The sequence below is a fragment of the Gracilinanus agilis genome, chromosome 3 (genome assembly GCF_016433145.1).
Source record: "Gracilinanus agilis isolate LMUSP501 chromosome 3, AgileGrace, whole genome shotgun sequence".
Classification (NCBI taxonomy): Eukaryota; Metazoa; Chordata; class Mammalia; order Didelphimorphia; family Didelphidae; genus Gracilinanus; species Gracilinanus agilis.
In genome coordinates this window covers 505,395,464-505,415,646 of record NC_058132.1, presented here as the reverse complement: position 1 = coordinate 505,415,646, position 20,183 = coordinate 505,395,464, and the positions used below count along the sequence as shown (strand labels likewise).

The following is a 20,183-nucleotide window of genomic DNA, read 5'->3' as shown; positions in this document are numbered from 1 at the left end:
GAATGAACAAACAAATGAATGAATGAAGCAAGAAAGGAAGCAAGGAAGGAAAGGGAAAGCATGTATATAAACAAGCATATACAAGAGAGACAGTAGATGGAAGGTAATGTTAGAGAAGGTAGTAGCAGTTGGGGACTCAGGAAAAGCCTTCTTCAGTGCTAGATGAAGCCTAAACTTTCTCTTGAAGAAAACTAAAGGTTATAAGAGGGTGAGTTGAGGAGGGAGAGCACAGGTAGGGGTCAGATTATGAAGATATTCAAATGCCAAAGAAGATTATCTTTGATCCTAAAGGTCATGGGAAGCAATTTGATTTATTGAGTAGGGGGATGGCATGGTTAGACCTGCATCTCAGAAAAATCACTTTGGTAATTGATCAATCAACATTTATTAAGCAACTACTAAATGCCAGGCACTATGCTAAGTGCCAGAGATACAAAAAGACAAGACAGTCCCTGCCTCCAAGGAGCTCACATCTAATGGGAGAGAAAACAGGGAGTATGTGGAGCATAGACTGGAGTAAGGCAAGGAATCTCTTCAGAAAACTATTGCATCTGATGCAGAGTGAAGTCAAGCCAAAAAACAAAAACAAAAAACAATATACTCAATGACTACAACATATAAATGGAAAAAATTATCACACACCAAAAATCAAAAGTGAATTATGCCTTCCTTATTAAAAACTAGCATGGCTCAAAAGAAGAGGTATGTAAGACACTATCACTCCACCATTTTGCAAAGGTAGAAGGTCCACAAATGTTGGCCATTGAAAATGTTCTCAGACATTTTTGGTCTATTGATCGACCATGTTGATTTTTTTTTATCATTTTTTTATCTTTAAAATATTATTCATTATATGGGATGACTTTCTGAAAGGTGGAAGGATACTGGAAGAAATGCTGATGATAAAATACATCAAGAAAATCTTATTTAAAAATAAAACTATTGGGGGCAGCTGGGTGGCTCAGTGGATTGAGAACCAGGCCTAGAAACGGGAGGTCCTAGGTTCAAATCTGGCCTCAGACACTCCCTAACTGTGTGACGCTGGACAAGTCACTTGACTCCCATTGCCTAGCCCTTGCCACTCTTCTGCCTTGGAACCAAAACACAGTATTGACTCCAAGACAGAATGTAAGGTTTTAAAAAATAAAAATAGAAATAAAACTATTGTAATATGGATAATTTTGAATACATTAAATTGAAGAGTTTTTATACAAATAAAATAAATGCTGTCGAGAATAGAATGAAAATAGAAAATTGGGGGATATTTTTTATAAGCAGTCCCTCAGACAGAGGTCTCATATATGAAATACATAATGAACTTTGTCAAATTTATAAGAATAAGAGAGAGAGCCATCTCCCTAATTGATAAATGGGCAAAAGATGTTAACAGACAATTTTCACATGAAGAAATCAGAACCATATGTAGGTGTATGAAGGCTCCAGATCATTATTGATTTAGAACAATGCAAACCAAAACAATTCTTAGATATCACCTTATACTCACCAGATTGATTAAAATAACAAAAGGACAAAGTGACAATGTTGGAGGGAATGTGGAAAAAAAGGGACACCAATACATTGTTGTTGAAGTTGTGAACTGATCGATCCATTTTGGAGAGTAATTTGAAATTATAACCAAAATGAGTTATAAAACTGTGTATACCCCTAGATCCAGAAATACCATTGCTGGGTCTATTTCCCAAGGAGATCAAGGAAAGAGGAAAAGAACTCTCATGTTCCAAAATATCTATAGCAGCTCTCTGTGATGACAAAGAATTGGAAACTGAAAGGATGCCCATCAGTTGGGGAATGGCTAAAAAATTCGTGGTATGTTTATGATAAGAGTACTGCTACACCATAAGAAATGATGAACAAACTGATTTTTTAAACCTGTAAAAAACTATACAAGATAATGAACAGTGAAATGAGTAGAACCAGGAGAACATTACACACAGCCACAGACCTAATAATAGAAGAATAAACTGAGAATGTTATCTCTAGAGAGTGAACAGAAATATAAAACAGGAAAGGCTTAACTTATATGGCCATATTGGTCTCCATGATGATATCCTATATGATGAAGGGAGAATGGGGAGGAATTGGGACACCAGTGAAAAGGATGATAATTTAAAAATTTTTTAAATAAATTTAAAAAATAAAACTATTTTAATAGTTCAGGTGAGAGGTAATGGGGGGAGTGGGAGGAGTCCTGAACTAAAGTGGTGGCTGTTGTTGTTGCTTGTCTTTCATTTTAAAAAGGATCAATAACTTCATGAGGATGATGTCTTGACTTGTACAGGAATTAGATTCAAGTGAGGCAGAGCTGCACAAAGTCAGTTTCTCTCTCTCTCTCTCTCTCTCTCTCTCTCTCTCTCTCTCTCTCTCTCTCTCTCTCTCTCTCTCTCTCTCTCTTATCAAAGTCCAGTGACAAGGCAAAAGTCAGGATGACTGGTAATAGTCCAGGATGCAGTGGATGACCTCAGCATCTTTCATGTCTGACCAAGCTCTAATCTCCACAGTGTCTGCTTCAGCTGCCTTCATGGCTGTTGGAACAAATTGTTCCCATCTGCCCATTTGGCTTTGGGAAGTCTTCACATTTTGGGGGTAGGCATACCCCTAAGTCATCAACAGATTTGAGACCTGTTGGTTACCCTCAACCTAGTTTAGTCCATCTGCCCAGTTGGTTTTACTTGGGTGTAGCCACTCTGCATACAGTGGTGATTGTATGAGTGGAGAGAAAGTGTTTGGGGAGAGAACGTGTTTGGAGAGAGAAATTATAAAATTTTTGCCCCCTGCCAAAACACACACACACACACACACACACACACACACACACACACACACACACACACACAAACCCTCTAAATTCCTTTTTACTTATGCGTGATTTTTATGTGCAGAGATCAGTTGTTTACCTTGCCTTGTCATTTTAGAATGATCTTGAATTTCCAGTCTTCAGTTTTTATATACAAAAGGTGATTCAGAGAGTTCCCAGATCCACTTGACAAGCTTACACCATGATAAATCCTTGTCATGGGATCATAGACCTCTGGGTACTGAATGTGAGTTGTTTTTTGGGTTTTTTTATTTTTTAATTTGCTTTTTTCCCTTTCCTGAGTACTAGAGATCACAGATCTGAGACTAGACTTTGGCCAGTGCATTTATAAGCACAGACACCCCCAAGTATCAACAAGTAATCCCCACCAGTCTAAGAGATAGATAGTAGCTTCAGTCCAAGAGATAACAGAGGATGGGGCAGAGAATTCCTAGACCAAAATTCTCAACTGTGAGTACCTGGATCCAGTCCTGAAAAGGCAGAGTCAGAGACAAACATATTCTCAGCCACAGGACAGCTATGGAAAGAGGAACTGTGGTCCAAGTGATAAAGGTTCCCAAACCACAGCCTTCTGGAGAGAAAAAGCTGGGGGAAAGGGGGACTCGCCCTTCCCACACAGCGCAATCTAAGAATTCAAGCTTCTAGCAAAAGAAGAGGGGTTTCTTGGGGATGACTAGTCTCAGGAGTCACCTTTCTCTATCAATCTCAAAATCTAAAGAGTTCCAGAATCTCATTTGTACGTTTTAGAGAAAGAAGGGGTATAGAGAGGCAGTGACAACTCTCAATCAGTAGCAATATTTTCTATTAAATACACTATTTTTTATTAATTTTTATTTATTTTGTGAAATATTTATTCTTAATTTTTTTAATTAAATGCAGTAAGTGCAATGCAAGGGTCTGCACCAGAGAAAGAAATACAGAACTGAGGTCTTGCCCTTAAAGAGTTTATATATTCTACTCGATGGATACATGTGAGAGTATATATAGCATAGAAACAAAATAAATAGACAGTGATGGAGAAATGGGGGGAGTTAGCAACTGGGAGAATCAGGAAAGCCCTCTTGAAGGAGGTGAAACCTATAGTACCAAGGCTCCACTGAACCTTGAAGGAGTTAGGGATGTCAAGAGTAGGAGGTAAGAAGAAAAATCATTACAGGAATTATAGAAAGTTTGTGCAAAGCCATCAGATAAGAAAGGGTGAAGAACAGGAAACAATGAGGCCAGTTTGGATGGACTATAAAATATTGTCATGGGGACAATAGGTAATAGTCAATGGGTAAAAGATATGCTGAGGGAGCAGCTGGGTGACTCAGTGGATTGAGAGCCAGACCTAGAGAAGGGAGGTCCTAAGTTCAAATCTGACCTCAGACACTTCCTAGTTTTTTGACCCTGGGCAAGTCACTTAGCCCCCATCACCTAGCACTTTTCTTCTACTTTGGAACTAATACACAGTACTTACTCTAAGATAGAAGGTAAGGGTTACAAGAAAAGATATATTGAACTAAAATTAAAAGGGAAACAATTAAATGGGAGGAAAATCATTTTTACAAATGTCTTTGGTCTCATTTGCAAGATTTATAAGGTACTGATTCAAATTTATAAGAACAAGAACCATACCTATCAGTCTGGCCAAGTTGACAAAAAAAATGGAAAATGACAAATGTTTTAAGGGTTTGAAAACAGGCACATTAATGCACAGTTGGTAGAGTTGTGAATTGGTCCAGCTATTCTGGAAAGCAATTGGAACCATGCCCAAAAGCACTAAATTGTGTATTACTAGATTTATGCTATGATGAAGTCAAAGAAAGAAGAAAAGGAGTCATATGCACAAAAATATAGCAGCTCTTTTTGTGGCTGCAAAGACCTGGAAATAAGAAGAGTGTCTATCAACTAGAGAATGACAATGAATTATTGGCATATAAATGTAATCAAATTCTATTGTAGTATAAGAAATTACAAAAAGGATAGATTTAGTGAAATTGAGAAAGACCTGCATTAACTGATGAAAAGTGAAATGAGAAGTAGGAAAAAAGTTACATAACATAACAAAATGTTTCCAAACACTTTGAAAGACCATGATTGATACAGTAAACAACTATGATTCCTCTGTTACCTACCTCCTAAAAAGAGAAATGATGAAATCAAGAAGTGGAACAAGGAGGGGATGTGGCAAAATTGGGACACTAATTTTTGTTTGTGGAGTTATGAACTGATCCAACCATTCTGGAGGGCAATTTGTACCTATACCAAAGAGCTATAAAACTGTGCATACCCTTTGATCTGGTAATACCACTACTGGTTCAGTATCCCAAAGAGATTTAAAAAAGGGGGGAAAGGATCTACTTGTACAAAAATATTTATAGCAGCTCTTTTTGTAGTGGCAAAGAATTGGCAATTGAGGGTATGTCCATCAACTGGGGAATGGCTAAACAAATTGTGGTAATATGCTGGTGATGTACTATTGTGCTATAAGAAATAATAAACAAGATGATTGCAGAAAAAGCTGGAAAGATCTTAAGGAACTGATGCAGTACAAAATAAGCAGAATTGGGAGAACATTATATACAATAATAGCAATATTCGACAATGATTACCTGTGAAAACTTGGCTACTCTCAGCAGTGCAATGATCTGGGACAATCTTGAAAGACTTATAAGGTGGTTATCCTATGAGAAGAAAGTGTCAGATGAAAGAAATTATTTTGAAAAGATTTAGCACAGAAAATAAGAGAGTGAAGAGTCATGGGTAACTCCTTGGTTGTGAGCCTTGGTGACTAGACAAATGGTGAAGCCTTCAACAGAAACAAGGAGGAATGGCAGGTTTAGGGAGAAAACAGTAAATTCTATTTTGGACATGTTGGTGTGAGATGTCTATGGAATAAGGAGATAAAGACACCAAGCAATAGTTAGAGATGAGAGACTGGAACTTTGGAGAGAAATGAGAGCCATATATGTAGATTTGGAAGTAATCTGTATAGAGACGATAGTTAAAATCCCAGGAAACAAGATTATTGTACAAAACATTATTGTACAAAAATATTATAGAGAATGTAAAGAAGAGGATAGAGTCCAGGACAGAGTCCTAGGGTACATCCATGCATAGAAGACAGGATGTAGATGATGAACCTACAAAGTTTCCAAAGCTGGAATAGTCTGACAGGTAGGAAGAGAAGTTTGACAGAGTAGCATTCAAGGAAGAGAAAATATCCGAATGGAGGAGGTGGTCTTCAGTGTCAAACCCTACAGAGAAGTCAAGAAACTGAGAAAAGATCAATAATTTTAATAATAAAAAGATTGTCTGATGCTCATTAAGAGAGTAGCTTTGGTCACTTAATGGGGACAGAAGCCAGTTTACAAAGAGGTAAGAAGTGATGAGAAAATAGAAGCAAAGAATATAGAAAAGTGTTTTTAGGAGTTTGGCTATGAAAGAGGTTAAAGAACAACAAACAGCCTGTGAGGATGTTGCCCTCTGCCATAACCATGTCATTCAGGCTCACAGATCTAGTGAGAAAGAAGCTGACTTTCTATTTGTTTTTCTTTGCCTATGTGCCAAACATTATGCACCCTAAAAGTAGTATCCTAAAGGAGAATGACTGAGTCTCTGGGGGTGATAATGGGGCTCACCAATATGTCAGAAGAGTTGCTGGACTCACAACCTCAAGTACAATGCTCTTCTAAAAAGAATCCAATTCACAAGACTGCATTTTGAGTTTACAAGAAGCCCAGAGGATACTAGGTAAAAAGGGATTCAGCATAAAGAGTGAATTGGGAGATAGCTGGGTGGCTCAGTGAATTGAGAGCTTGGCCTAGAAACAGGAGGTCCTAGGTTCAAATGAGACCTCAGATACTTCCTAGCTGTGTGACCCTGGGCAAGTCACTTAATCCCCATTGCCTAGCCTTTACTGCTCTTCTGCCTTGGAGCCAATATACAGTACTGATTCTAAGATAGAAGGAAAGGGTCAAAAAAAAGTGAATTGCACAGGTTATTGTAAGGCCTTTATATGTTTTCTGTGAAATAAAATAAAGACCTGTCCTATTCTCAAAATATTCATTGTTATGTTTAATGCTTGTGTATGAAGCCTGGGGAAGAGAGAGCTAGGTAGTGAAGTAGATAGAGTGCTGGACCTTGTTACGATTAAAAATGATAAAGACTGATAAAATGAGGGAATTTGGTAGTTTAATTAAAGCCATGGCTATGTTGGTGAAATATATATGACCGCGCCTGACTATCTTTTAAATTTACAGCCAGAGCCCATCCTTGCTACGTAGCCAAGAGGTTGTCTCCAACCCGACCTCCGAATTTAAGCTGCCCTATACGTTGGTTCCTGTTCTCTGAAGTAATCACGTCAGAAACTGGAAACCCCATTGGATCACAGGGAATGTAGTCTCAAAGTTCCCCACGTGTCCACAGGAAGTTTGTAAGATACTTTTAAATGGCACCTCCCTGAATTCCAAACACACAACCTCAAGTCAGGAACACTCATCTTCCAGAGTCCAAATATGACCTCAAATGAATGCTAGCTGTATGACCCTGGGCAAGTCACTTAACCCTGTTTGCCTCAGTTTCCTACTCTATAAAATGAGCTGGAGACAGAAGCAGCAAACCATTTTTTGTATTTTTACCAAGAAAACCCCAAAGGGCATCATGAAGAGTCGAACATGACTGAACAACAACTGCAAAGAGGTAGGCATGTATTTTTTTCTGGAGGTTCTGCATGAGAACAAAATTGAGCTACAGACAGAGTAATCCAGGGGCTGGATTGAATTGAAACAAAGTGCCACAAACTCCCCAAATTATGTGTTATGCAGCTCACTATCTGGAGACAGCCAAGAGATAGCTCAACTGACCATTCTGCAACAGCAACAGGCTTTTTCCTTCCTCTCTCCCTCCCTCCCTCCCACCTCCATGGCAGGGAACTTTGAACTTTTAACATTCTTTATTTGCTCGCCTCTCTGGAAAGACCCACTGATATGTGGCTGGACTGCACTGAACTGGCCTGGACAGTCAGAATGGAGGGCTGCTTTTGGATGCTGCAGTTATGTTTCCTTACCTTCTCTCTCCATCAGTCAGAACAGACAGGTAGGATGCTACTATCTTACTACCTTCATTTGCCTTTGTGCTGATGGCTTTTTTGAAATAACCCAGAAGCAGATCTAAGAGGCAGTAATTTTTTTCAGGGAGCAAATTAGTCCTGGCCCTGTCTTTTTTCATTGCTAAAAGGATCCTTTTCCCCTGCCTTTCCCCTTCTATATCAATTTCAATGAAACCCCCTTTTAAAGTCTGTCAAACAAAATTACCTGGAATCTGGTCTAATGGTAGCCTTGTAAGAATTCTCCTTTTCTTTACAACCTGCCATTTTTCTCTCTTCCCTAAATGGTCTAAGAGACTGTCTCATCTAAGCATTTATAATTACTGAACTTACCTGAGCCTGTGGTCAGAGGATAAATGTACTTTTCTGCAATAACAAAATGAAGAAGAACAGCAAATAAAAAGAAGAAAGAAGAGGGAAAGGAGAGATGGATATAGTCGCAGTCAAGTTATGAACTTTGGAAAGCAAATAGGAGAAGAAATAAGGCCTCACGTTCCTCGAGATGATTAAATATTTTCTATGGTTATTTTAAAAGTCAAGTGATTAGAGTTTTCTCATTTGAAATAAATGATGTTGATTAGAAGATAACAGCAGTCTTCTAGGTTACAAATCTCTGATTACACATTTCATATTTACCAAAAAATTAAATATATCTGTATTTCACAGAAAATAAAATTATAGGATGTTAGAAATAAGAAAGAGTTTATCAGATAGTTTAAGAAAGAGAATCTCATCAAGAAAACACTTTGAAATACAGAAGTGTAAAGAAGGAAGTTCAAAGGAAACACAGTCAGGAGCAATATTATTACTTTATTATTTATTGCTTTATTATAAATTAAATTTAAAACCTACCTGTTAGGAGCAGCTAACTGGTTCAGTGGATAGACAGCCAAGTCTAAAGATGGGAAGCTGTAGGTTCAAATCTGGCCTCAGATACTTCCTACCTGTGTAACCGTGGGCTAGTCATTTAACCCCCATTGCCTAGGTCTCACCACTCTTCCACATTGGAATCAATACTTACTATAGATTCCAAGACAAAAGGTAAGGTTTTGGGTTTTTTTAACCCTATATGTTAAGAGAAGTGCATATTCATATATACAATTCATTTTTCTGTTTTTTTGTTTATAGAAATGTCAAAGCTTAATGAATTTGTTATAAAAGGGGAAAATGTTTAAATGATAGATCTAGGCCAGACACTTCATTTTACAGATATGGAAGCTGAGGTCCACTTTGAAAAGGAGGTAGAAAAAAACAGCTTCTCTAATTATGCTAAATGATGAAAGTGGTTTCAAAGAAAAAATTTATGAAGCTTGCCCAAGGTCTGAAAGTCAGTTAATGGTGGAGTTGGGAATATTTCCATGGTGTTTTAAATTCACATCATGTTTTACTACAAATTCTCCTTTCCTTAATAGAGAAATGAATTTAAATGAAAGAAAAAGCTATTTGCATTAGTACAAATGTAGTCCAGTTTTGTTTTGTTTTTTAAACATCCATATATCTTGGACTTTTTAAAAAGCAAAAATCTAACAATTCTTGGATGAATCTCTAAGTATTGACCTCATTACTTTCTTACCCTGCTTTCCAGTATTTTGGCCGGCTTCTAAGGCAAATGAAGTTATGGTAAGAGCGAAACGTGCCAGGTCCTTTATTGTCGAGGAGATTTTAAAGGGAAATTTGGAAAGAGAATGCTTTGAAGAAAAATGTGTTTATGAAGAAGCAAGGGAAGTGTTTGAAAACAATGAAATGACTGTAGGTACTACATTTTTTTTCCCATTTTTCTAACCATTTCACCTTTTGCCATCTTACAGAAATTACATGTCTCAAAGGAACAAAATTTAATTAGTTCTATCATTTAGAAGGGACAACACCACTTCCTTCCGTCGCTCCAAAAAATTAGCAGGTGAATGAGTCTAGGATCTATGCTTGAGACCCTTAACTTTTAATTGGGTCAGCCAGAGCCTCATACTCAACACGAATGTATATGGAGAGACGGAGACCAAGCGAGCTCCCATGTTGGAATGTTTCTTCCAAACTTGGCAATTTGGTGGCATAGTGCGTAGCAATAGATTTTTACTGACTATGCCAGAAATTAATATATTTAACAGAAAGGACAATTCTCTCAAAAAGGTCAACCCATTTTTGAGAACAAAATTACCTTTCTTAGTACTAGACTGCTACATAAAAACTTCATCATGATTTACTTTTGGGATTAATTATATCGCCTTTACACATGTGACTAGGTATGCACTGGAAATAGTCCAAGTCAGGGGCTTATCCATTTTAAACAAATCCCCAGCTCCCTGGAAGGCAGGCACAATAAAGTTAGCTTCATCAGGGTGTAAGGTGAGAATATTTCTGGTTGCTAATGGCAAAATATTTAATGTACATTTTGCATTTTTACTCCAAGATAGTCCTGAATAAACAAAAGTTCACTCTGAATAAAAGTTTCCAGCTGTGACCACCAAGTTTACTTTAACAAGTTTCTAAGAGTTCTGTGAGGTCCATACACGTCCATACACTGTGAAGCCTTCTGAAGGAGGCTGTGTTCTCTTGTGGTGAGGGGAAATGCATAGTGTCCTGCTCTGGTTTCCCTTGGAAGGGGTCTGTACATTGGCAACCCGGACTTCCCGTGCAGATATCCTGAAGCAGAGGCACAAACGAGGGATTTGTGTGTCCAGTGAAGGTTTGAAAATGTGTTTTCTGTGTTTTAAAATGATTCCCAATGGGGATGTAGTCACTAAACGATAACTCTAGCCTAACTATCAATAATATGGAATTAGGTCTTGATCAATGATATATGTAAAAACCAGTGGAATTGTGCATCGGCCAAGGGGGCTTAGGGGAGTTTCAGGGAGAGGGAAAGAACATGAAATATGTAACTAAGGGAAAATATTCAAAATTAAAACTTAAAAATGAAAAAAAAAATGATTCCCAATGGGTTGCGCTGACTTCTGGAGGCTTTCTGGTTTCACTATAATTGGGGTAACTTAATTTGTTCCCCAAATTAAAAACAAAACAAAAAGCAAAAGCAAAAAAAATCCTATCTACCAAAGAGAAAGGAATTTTCTGGCATTAAAATTAGGTCTGTTTTTTTAAGAATCCCTTACTGAAACCTTCAGTTATCAAGTCTGCCATTTTCTCCCAGGGCCTTCTTCGATGGATCAATCAATAAACATTTGTTAAGCCCCTACTGTATACTAAGCACTGTGCTAGGTCCTGGGGTTACAAAGACAAAATGAAGCAGTCCCTGCTCTGAAGGAGTGGAGAGAGATGATGTATGTCAGTGATTCCCAAAGTGGGCGCCACCGCCCCCTAGTGGGTGCTGCAGCGATCCAGGGGAGTGGTGATGGCCACACTTTTTTTTGTATTACATTCTATTCTGAGTTCAATAAATAATTTCATAATTTCCAGGGGGCGCTAAGTAATATTTTTTCTGGAAAGGGGGCGGTAGGCCAAAAAAAGTTTGGGAACCACTGGTGTATATGTATATACATACACATACATATCTACATATTTGTAAATACACATCAATCAATAAACATTTATAGGTGCCAAGCATGTGTCAGATACTATTAAGCACTAACCATTGAGCTAAGCACTGTATATATTAATACACACATTTGTGCCTTTATATGTACACATACACATAAGCACACATGTATATGCACATACAAATGCATATGTTTCTATGGTTTTTTATATTTACACATATGCATAAATACATGCCAGGCATGCATGTGTGAGTAAATGTGCATACACACACACACATAGAAATAAATACAAGGTAATTTGGGGAGAGAGGACACTAAGAGGACACCAGCATCTTCAGGGATCAGGAAAGGCTTTGAATAAAAGGTGAAATGAGTCAAATGGCATGTCCTTAATCATTAATACCAATTGGCTTATATTCATTGTTTAAAATAAATCTTTAATTTCCAAGGCTTAAATCCGACTGGGTCTTTCAGGGTCTGGGCTCCCGCCTCCTTTAAAAAATATATAAGTATATATAAAAATATATAAAAATGTTTAAAAATTAAGAAAAGAAATAAAGACAAAAAAAGAAAAAAGGGAGGGAAGGAAGGAATGTTGTGTCAGTATTCAGAGGAAGGTGGGACTTTGTGGTTATTTTTATGTTCAGCTCTAAGCAAACAATTGCATTTTACATGTTTATACTTCAGTCAGACTTCCTGAAGGACTTTGTTTTCACTGAAGGGCTAGGAACGAATTTCTTTTGAAAGCATTTAGGATAGTCAGAACCCTAGGTAGGTAGGATCAGAGATTTAGAAACAGGATTATTTATACTAGTAAATGTTTAACAACCAGCTCTGGCAGGGAATAGAGGGGAATGTACCCATGCACTTTTTTTTTTTAAACCCTTACCTTCTGTCTTGGAGTCAATGCAGTGTATTGGGTAGGCAATGGGGGTCAAGTGACTTGCCCAGGGTCACACAGCTAGGAAGTGTCTGAGGTCAGATTTGAACCTAGGACCTCCCATCTCTAGGCCTGGCTCTCAATCCACTGAGCTACCCAGCTGCCCCCATACCCATGCACTTTTAAGTTTAATCTGCATTATTAACACTTTCTGAAATTCAGTTAATGAGAAAAACAATAGATCAAGACTTGATTTGAAGCATTTGCCTGTTACTAAGGTGTCAGTGCTCCTGATGAAAATATACAATATTCTCCAGCAGGGGTTCCAACTGGCTGCCACACAAACTTCTATAGAAAGAATTTATAGATGGTTTAACCCTTTCATTTTACAAATGAGGAATCTGAGATTTGAAAGGGGTAAATAGCCTCAAACCAACTCATTTTTAGGCTGAAGACCCGCTCCCCAATTTTATTTTTTATTTTCTTATTTCTTTTCCTTTTCCATCATCTTAATTTCCATATTTGTGCCACCCTCACCTTACTGTTCCCTAACAAAGATTTTTAAAAGAAAGATGGAGATAAAGCAGTTTCAGCAAAACCAATCAACATTTCAATTAAGTCAGATACCATACACAGTGTTCCACATCCATTGTCTTCCACTTTGGCAGCTAAAATACAATAACCCCCCCAAAAAACCCACCTCTATCATTTTTCTTTGAGGTGTCTTGGTGTTGCTTTTTCCCATCTCTCTCAGTTGTTGCTAGGCTACTAATAAAAGGAACAAATTATGTTCAGCTGCTTCACAGCTGAATTTCAGAATATCCCTGGTGATTTTTGGTGATTTAAATTTTTTCTCAAATGGTAGTGATAGTCTGTATTTTTTCTTTTGAAAACTGTTCCTCCACTTGGGTACATCTCTTGATCATATTTTTTTTTGGGCGAGCTCTTTATAGATTTTGAAGGTCAAACTCTTATTAGAGATATTTACTGCAAATATTTCTATCCAACGTATGTCTTTTATTTTTATTCTAATTACACTGACTAACTTGTATAATCGTCTGTTTTGATTTTTACAATCTCATCTGTCTTGTATATGAAAATGAATGTTTTTTACTATTCATAGTCAAAAATATTACCTTACTTTTGTATTAATAAAATTGTATTAATAATACAAAAATATTACAGTGCAATACTTTGTTTGAGTTCATCTGAGCTGCAATAGGACTAAAACAATTGGGTGCCCGACTAAACCCAGCACAGTTAGCTAGGTTGGGACTGGGGAGTGGTGGGGGGGCAAGTTTTCAGTGACTTTACTAATTGAAATGCCCTTTATTAGTATTTGTTACGGGCTTCTAGAATGTCTTTTCCCCTCCCTGGAGACAAGGTCCATCTACAAAATTTTATCATTAATTCCATTAAATTCTTCTGAGGACAAGGTTCTTGAATTCACTACTTTTCTTGAGATTTTTTTCAAAGGGCTGTTGATAAGTCTATGAATTCAGTTCACAAACAATTATATATTAAACGTCTATCATGTGTAGAGCATAGTGTAGGCACTAGGGGAATTACAATTAGCTATGTTAAGGCTTCTGCCTTCAGGAAGCTTATAGTCTAATAAGAGAATCTGCTATAGGTATAACTATAACACATGGTAACATGTGAGAAGTGTATTAAAAAAAAAGTGCAATATAAAGGATATGTGAGGTCTGAGAGGGAAAATAGCTATTGTCCAGGGAGGGGGAATCAGGGGAGGTTTCTTAGAGGAAGAGGTATTTAAGTTGGATTTTCCACTTGGTCTTAGCCCAGATCATCAGAAGGGTCTTAGGTTTTAATGAAGATAATGGCCTGGTTGCATCCCCAGCCAAAGCCTCAATATGAGATGCTATAAATAAAAGAGAAGTTAGGAGGGTCCTGGGTCCCAATCTCACCCCCCAGCACTTACTAGATGTGTGACCTAATGATCATCCATTCAACCTTTCTGTGCCTGTGTTGTTTTTTTTATTTGTAAAATGTGGACAATAATACCTGTCATACCTCACAGGGTTATTGTGACAATAAAATGAGGACTATCTATCTAGCTATCTATATCTATATCTATATATCTATATAAAATACTTGAAAACCTTAAATTGTTATTTATCATTGTTATTAGAAATATTATTGTTGTTGCTAACAATTGTTATTATAAGGATGTTGTTTTTCTTCTTATTATTAAAAATATACTTCTAAATAAAGTGTGATGAGGAATCAAAGTATCTAGCCAGGATCAATCCAACAGTCTATACTGTCTTAGATCTTTAACCATGTCTTGCAAACTGATGCACTTACTATATATGAGACCTCATGATTTGAGTCTTTTTAAAAATCAGTTTGTCCTTTCCCATGAGGCTTAGCTGGTGATAAAGTGAATAAAAATGAACTTTCTCTTCTACTCATCTGGCCTAAATTGCTGTTCAATCTGGGCAAGTTAAAGAGCGTCATTTTCTAAGACTATCTTAAAGAGTCCATAGTCCCTGTCATCGCCTATTTTATTCCATACTAACTTCCCCACACCTTCAAAAATCCCCTTAGAGATTAACTGAGAGAATCAGAAAATAGTCTTTTATCTTTTTAGATAGCACAGGATCTGCTTTTCAAAGCTTAAGTCCTATAGGTTTGGCTGAACTTAATAGCCGTGTTCTTTTTCCTCTGGAAGACATTCAGAATCTACTCGGTGACTTCTGGATCAGACCCTACTCTTACATAGTGGGCACAGAATAAATCTAATCTCTCCCTCTGCCTGGTGGCCATGCACGAATAAGTGCTCTTTTCTTGTTGTTCAGGCATGTCCAACTCTTCATGACTCCATTGGGGTTTTCTTGGCACAGATTCTGGAGAGGTTTGCCATTTCCTTCTCCAGTTCATTTTATAGATGAGGCAAATAAGGGTTAAGTGACTTGCTCAGCATCACACAGCTAGAAAGTGTCTGAGGCTAGATTAAAAAAAATATATATATATATATATTTTAACCCTTAACTTCTGTGTATTGGCTCCTAGGTGGAAGAGTGGTATGGTTGGGTAATGGGGGTCAAGAGACTTGCCCAGGGTCACACAGATGGGAAGTGTCTGAGGTCATATTTGAACCTAGGACCTCCTGTCTCTAGGCCTGACTCTCAAACCACTGAGCTACCCAGCTGCCCCTTGAGGCTAGATTTGAACTTGGGTCTTCCTGACACTAGACCCAGTGCTCTATCCACTGCACCAGGGAGCTGACCAAGTCCATTTAAGATAATCTTGCAGATTCATCATATCCACTATTGTACAATAGCTAGTGGTATGTGCATCTTTTTCATAGATAATAAATTGCTTGAGGACACACAAAGTCTAATTTATCTTTATATCTCCCCTAAGCATCTTGAACATGTGATCTCTGCAAAACTTGACTTCAGAAGGTCCTCCTAGAAATAATTATCACCTTCTGTTCAAACTAGTCTCAGTTGCCCATCCTGTAGGAGAAACCAGCTCAGACCCGCTTAAGGCAACAGACTCATAAGAGAATGAACAATTGCAGGATTAGTTCTTAAAATATTGTACTGATGTGTTACCAGGAGGCAAATCAAACCAACGTTCACTCAATAAACATGAATTAAGCACCCAATATGTGAAAACTACCAATATTTATTGAGTTAGGTTCTCCTGGTCACAGGAGGGTGACTAAGCAGAATGGGAAAATGCCAAAAGGGCTCATGAAGAGTCAGAAATAACTGAAATGACTCAATAACAGCAGAATGTGAGATAAAGTAATTGTGTATGCCCACAAAAGATTTCTGTCTCCTGAGCTATACAGCCTGGCACAAGAAACAAAACCGGAGAAGAAGGTGATAGGGACGGAACTAACTGGAGCACATTTTGCCCAAGATTGCCTTGATTTTGCCAGATTCCCTTGAAGAATCCCTGAAGTTCACCTTTTAAAAGGAAGATTTTGGGGGGCAGCTGGGTAGCTCAGTGGATTGAGAGCCAGGCCTAGAGATGGGAAGTCCTAGGTTCAAATTTGACTTCAGACACTTCCCAGCTGTGTGACTCTGGGCAAGTCACTTGACCCCTTGCCTACCCTTACTGCTCTTCTGGCTTGGAACCAATACACAGTATTAACTCCAAGATGGAAGGTAAGGGTTTTAATTAAAATAAAGGAAGATTTTTACCATTTTTAAAGCTGCTTTGTGAAGAAGCGTATAATAGCTGTGATTCTTTATAGATAGTGGAACATGAGGCTGTTACCCACTCCAAAAAATCTGACAAGATGTAGAGGTAGCTCTCGTGTTTTCTGTTACGTGTGGCCTCTCTCCCCATCCTTTACCGAATGGAGGAAACAACTCATCCCATCCTAGTTTTATGCTGGATAATGATCAGTTAGAGGAGCAAAGGCCAAGCATTTGTGATCTTTGTGAATCCCAGATGTTTGGATGAAAATCAAAGCTTCAATCATCCCAATTTTTAAAACTATGCTATTAAACATTCATTTTCACTGTTGCATTTCAGAATACCCAAATGTATGCCAAAAATCAATCTATATTTGTCATCCTAGTATTTTGGCATGTGTTTCAATAAATATTTTAGTAAATAAATGTATTTGATCAAAGCATGCATCTTCCACTATATTGTCTTAATGAGATTTCTAATGTATGTGTGATAGGTATCTTCTGTCATGGAAATATGTATTACATGAAAATATGGGTATAACCTATATCAGACTATTCTCTGCCTTTGGGAGCTGGGGGAAGGGGTGAGAGGGAGAAAATCTGAATTCTAAAATATCAAAAAACAATTGTCAAATATCATTTCTACACATAACTGAAAAAAATTGGGGGGAAAATAAGTGAATGAATGAATTTATTTGTGGAAGTGAGACTAGAGAGATATTTGCATTTTAAATATTTTAATATTTTTGTCTTACAGCATTCCTTTTGGAGCCAATATATGGGTAGGTGACTTTCTCTGATTTCTCTTGTCAGCTTTTACCTGCATCATTGAATTTTAGAACTAGAAAGGGGCCTTAGGGTGTCCAACTCACTGATTTTAGAAATAAAGTCACATAACTACCAGAGCTAAGACTCAAAACCTAAGTCTTGTGACTCCAGGTTCAGAGCTCTTTTCATTACTAACCCACTGCCTCTAGTTCATCCCCAGGTTAATCACAAGCTTTTCAGTCAAAGTAATTCCTGAAGACCACCTACAAAACTACAGAGAATTTTCAGTCTATGTTAGCAGCAGGAGTTTCCTCCTATAATGGGGAAATTACTGCATTTTGAAGAACTGAACTAAGGATTCAACTAAGCATTTAGTTCTCAAACATTTTATCCCCTAATGACTTCTTGGATTCCCACACATAATGCTAAAGTTGTTGGAATCTATTTTTTAAAATAATTGGCATCAAAAAATGCACACCTGTTCCACATCCTTAAAACTTTGGAGAAATTACGCAAGCCACATCTTCTATTTTTTTTCATATCGTTCACTTTTGTAAGGGAGTAATCTTATAAAACCAAAACATAAAACATAAATCCAAATAAACAAGTGAAAAATCATCTGCTTCCATCTGCATTCTGACTCCAACAGTTCTTTCTCTGAAGATGGATAGCATTCTTTGTCCTAAGTCCCTCAGAACTGTCCTGGATCTTTGTATAAAGCCATGCCATCTAGATTGTGAATTACTTTTGAATACTCCACCAATGCTGGTCATAGAAGTAGACCATGATGAATCTTGTGTTTGCAGTGGCACATGTGGATAGAATAGAGGACATGGGATCCTGGGAAGCCCAGTTATTTATCAGTAACAATGCCCCTCACTTGGTGTCATCAGAGAGAGAATTTATTGTAGGCTAAGAGTTAAGTCTAGGGCAACTGATCTCATGGGTTCCCTTTCTTTTTCTTCTCTGCATTGTCCTTTCCTTGACAGTAAATACTTTTCCAAAATACCATAGAAATCAGTTTATTTTTTATCTAAAGACAAAACCCATTATAAGTACAAATAGCAAAAAACTAAGTTAAAGAGAGCAGGAAACCCCCAAGGATAAATGATATTAATTCACCAAGCGGCAAGGAGGCAAGGAGGAGAGGGAGAACATGAAGCAGATATATTCATCGGATCCATCGGTATGGCAAGTTAGATATTTTCAGGTAAAGAACAAATTCTGAGCAGGCAGGTTACTTCTTAAGCAAGTCAGTGAGCCAGACAAAACTTCAATTATATGTTCTATATTCAGTTCAGGGTGTCAGCACCCTTCACTTTCTATTAGCTCACCACTGGCATCCCAAGTTCCTTTCCTCTCCACTGACCTAACAAGTTCCCCCCACTCCAGTGGCTCCCACTTCCCATGATCCCTCATCAGTCCCTCTTCCATGTGGGAAAACTACTCTTCCTATCTGTCCCTCCCCACATAGATACACTGAGGGGAGGGGGGCATCGTATTTAGGAATCTCGGTCTAGGAAAGATGTGTGGAATCAGAAAGGAGTTTATATGGCAAAGAAGAAAATTTTTAAATTGAAAAAGGGGAGAAAAAAGACTACAATGTAAGCTCTTAAGGGCAAAGACTATCTTTTTTTCTTCATACCCACAGCATCTGCTACAGTGTAAGTATACAGACAAATATGCTTAATAAATATCTGTGGAATTGAATTCAGAAAAACAAAACAATCTGGCCTCAGACACTTTCTAGCTGGGTGACCCTGGGCAAGTCACTGAACCCCAATTACCTAGCTCTTACCACTCTTCTGCCTTGGAATAAATACCTACCTAGTATCAAATCTAAGAAGATAATGGTTGAAAAAATATATAATGAATAACATTGGAGGTTAAGAAAGCAAGGGGGGGAAAAAGGCAAGATTTTAAGATTTTAGTTTTCTACTATATAAAATGAAGTGGAGGTTTGGGGTGGAGGATGTCCAACTAGATAGTCATGGAGGTCCCTTCCATCTGTAAAACTATGATCCTGTCTCTGGCTACCTTAATTATCCCTGACCTCTAGGCCTGCTGTGTATACTCTTTGCCTTTATGCCTTCTGGCAGTCTTATTCACTGAAAGAATCTCATCCAGAGGATGGGGAGGATGGGCCAAGAATCAAAAGTTAAGCTTGCCAATGAGGCCAATTTTAGAAGCTGTCATAAAAGTATTGTCTAGGGCTGAGGTTGAGACTAAAATGAATTCAGGAATGATACCCATAATTATAGATAACTGCATTCAATAAATGTTTCATAGTTCTTAACTCGCCATATTTCATTAACGTGGTGTTCCTACAGATGGCACTCCATGCATCTCCCAACCCTGCCTGAACAATGGAATGTGCCAGGATAACATCCGAAACTACGTTTGCAGCTGCCTGGAAGGGTATGAAGGAACAAACTGTGAATATGGTAAGAGCCAAAGCTGTGACTTAATTTTGTTCCTTTCATAAAATGTTCATGGAAACTCTCAGCTCCAACTCACTTCCTTTCCTCTCCCCATTCTCTTTTTGTCATAGGCCTTTTATTTTCTTGATTAAGAGCTACAATTTGAGCCTCATGGGGAGTCCCAGTGTAGAAACTTTCTGCCATTATAAATGGACTACTCACTTGCAATTCATTCTTTTTAAATGGATGTTATGTTCATTTTATATCAAAATCAAAATAGCTCTTCCACTAGTGGCATTCATAATTATTAGGTGTCACCTTGAGTAATAAGCAGAAGTGAATGCTTATTTATAGAGCACTGAGTACACATTTTATATCATTTATAGAATATAATATAGGGAATATTGAGTACTAAATATATAGAGTACATGTATACTATATTAATACAATACAATACAATACAATATAATATAGCATAACATAATATAATATAATATAACATAATGTAATGTAATACAACG

At 37.6% G+C, this 20,183-nt stretch overlaps 1 protein-coding gene across 1 annotated transcript in view; it reads left to right on the top strand.

Annotated features, from left to right (window-relative positions):
- Window positions 1–7,806: 7,806 nt before the first annotated feature.
- Window positions 7,807–20,183, top strand: part of PROZ (protein Z, vitamin K dependent plasma glycoprotein) — a 34,237-nt gene continuing 21,860 nt past the window's right edge. Inside the window, exons 1-4 of the mRNA XM_044670518.1 lie at window positions 7,807–7,915; window positions 9,511–9,674; window positions 17,232–17,256; window positions 19,573–19,686. Of these exons, the coding sequence (XP_044526453.1) occupies window positions 7,807–7,915; window positions 9,511–9,674; window positions 17,232–17,256; window positions 19,573–19,686 (412 nt within the window). The remainder of the gene's footprint in view (window positions 7,916–9,510; window positions 9,675–17,231; window positions 17,257–19,572; window positions 19,687–20,183) is intronic.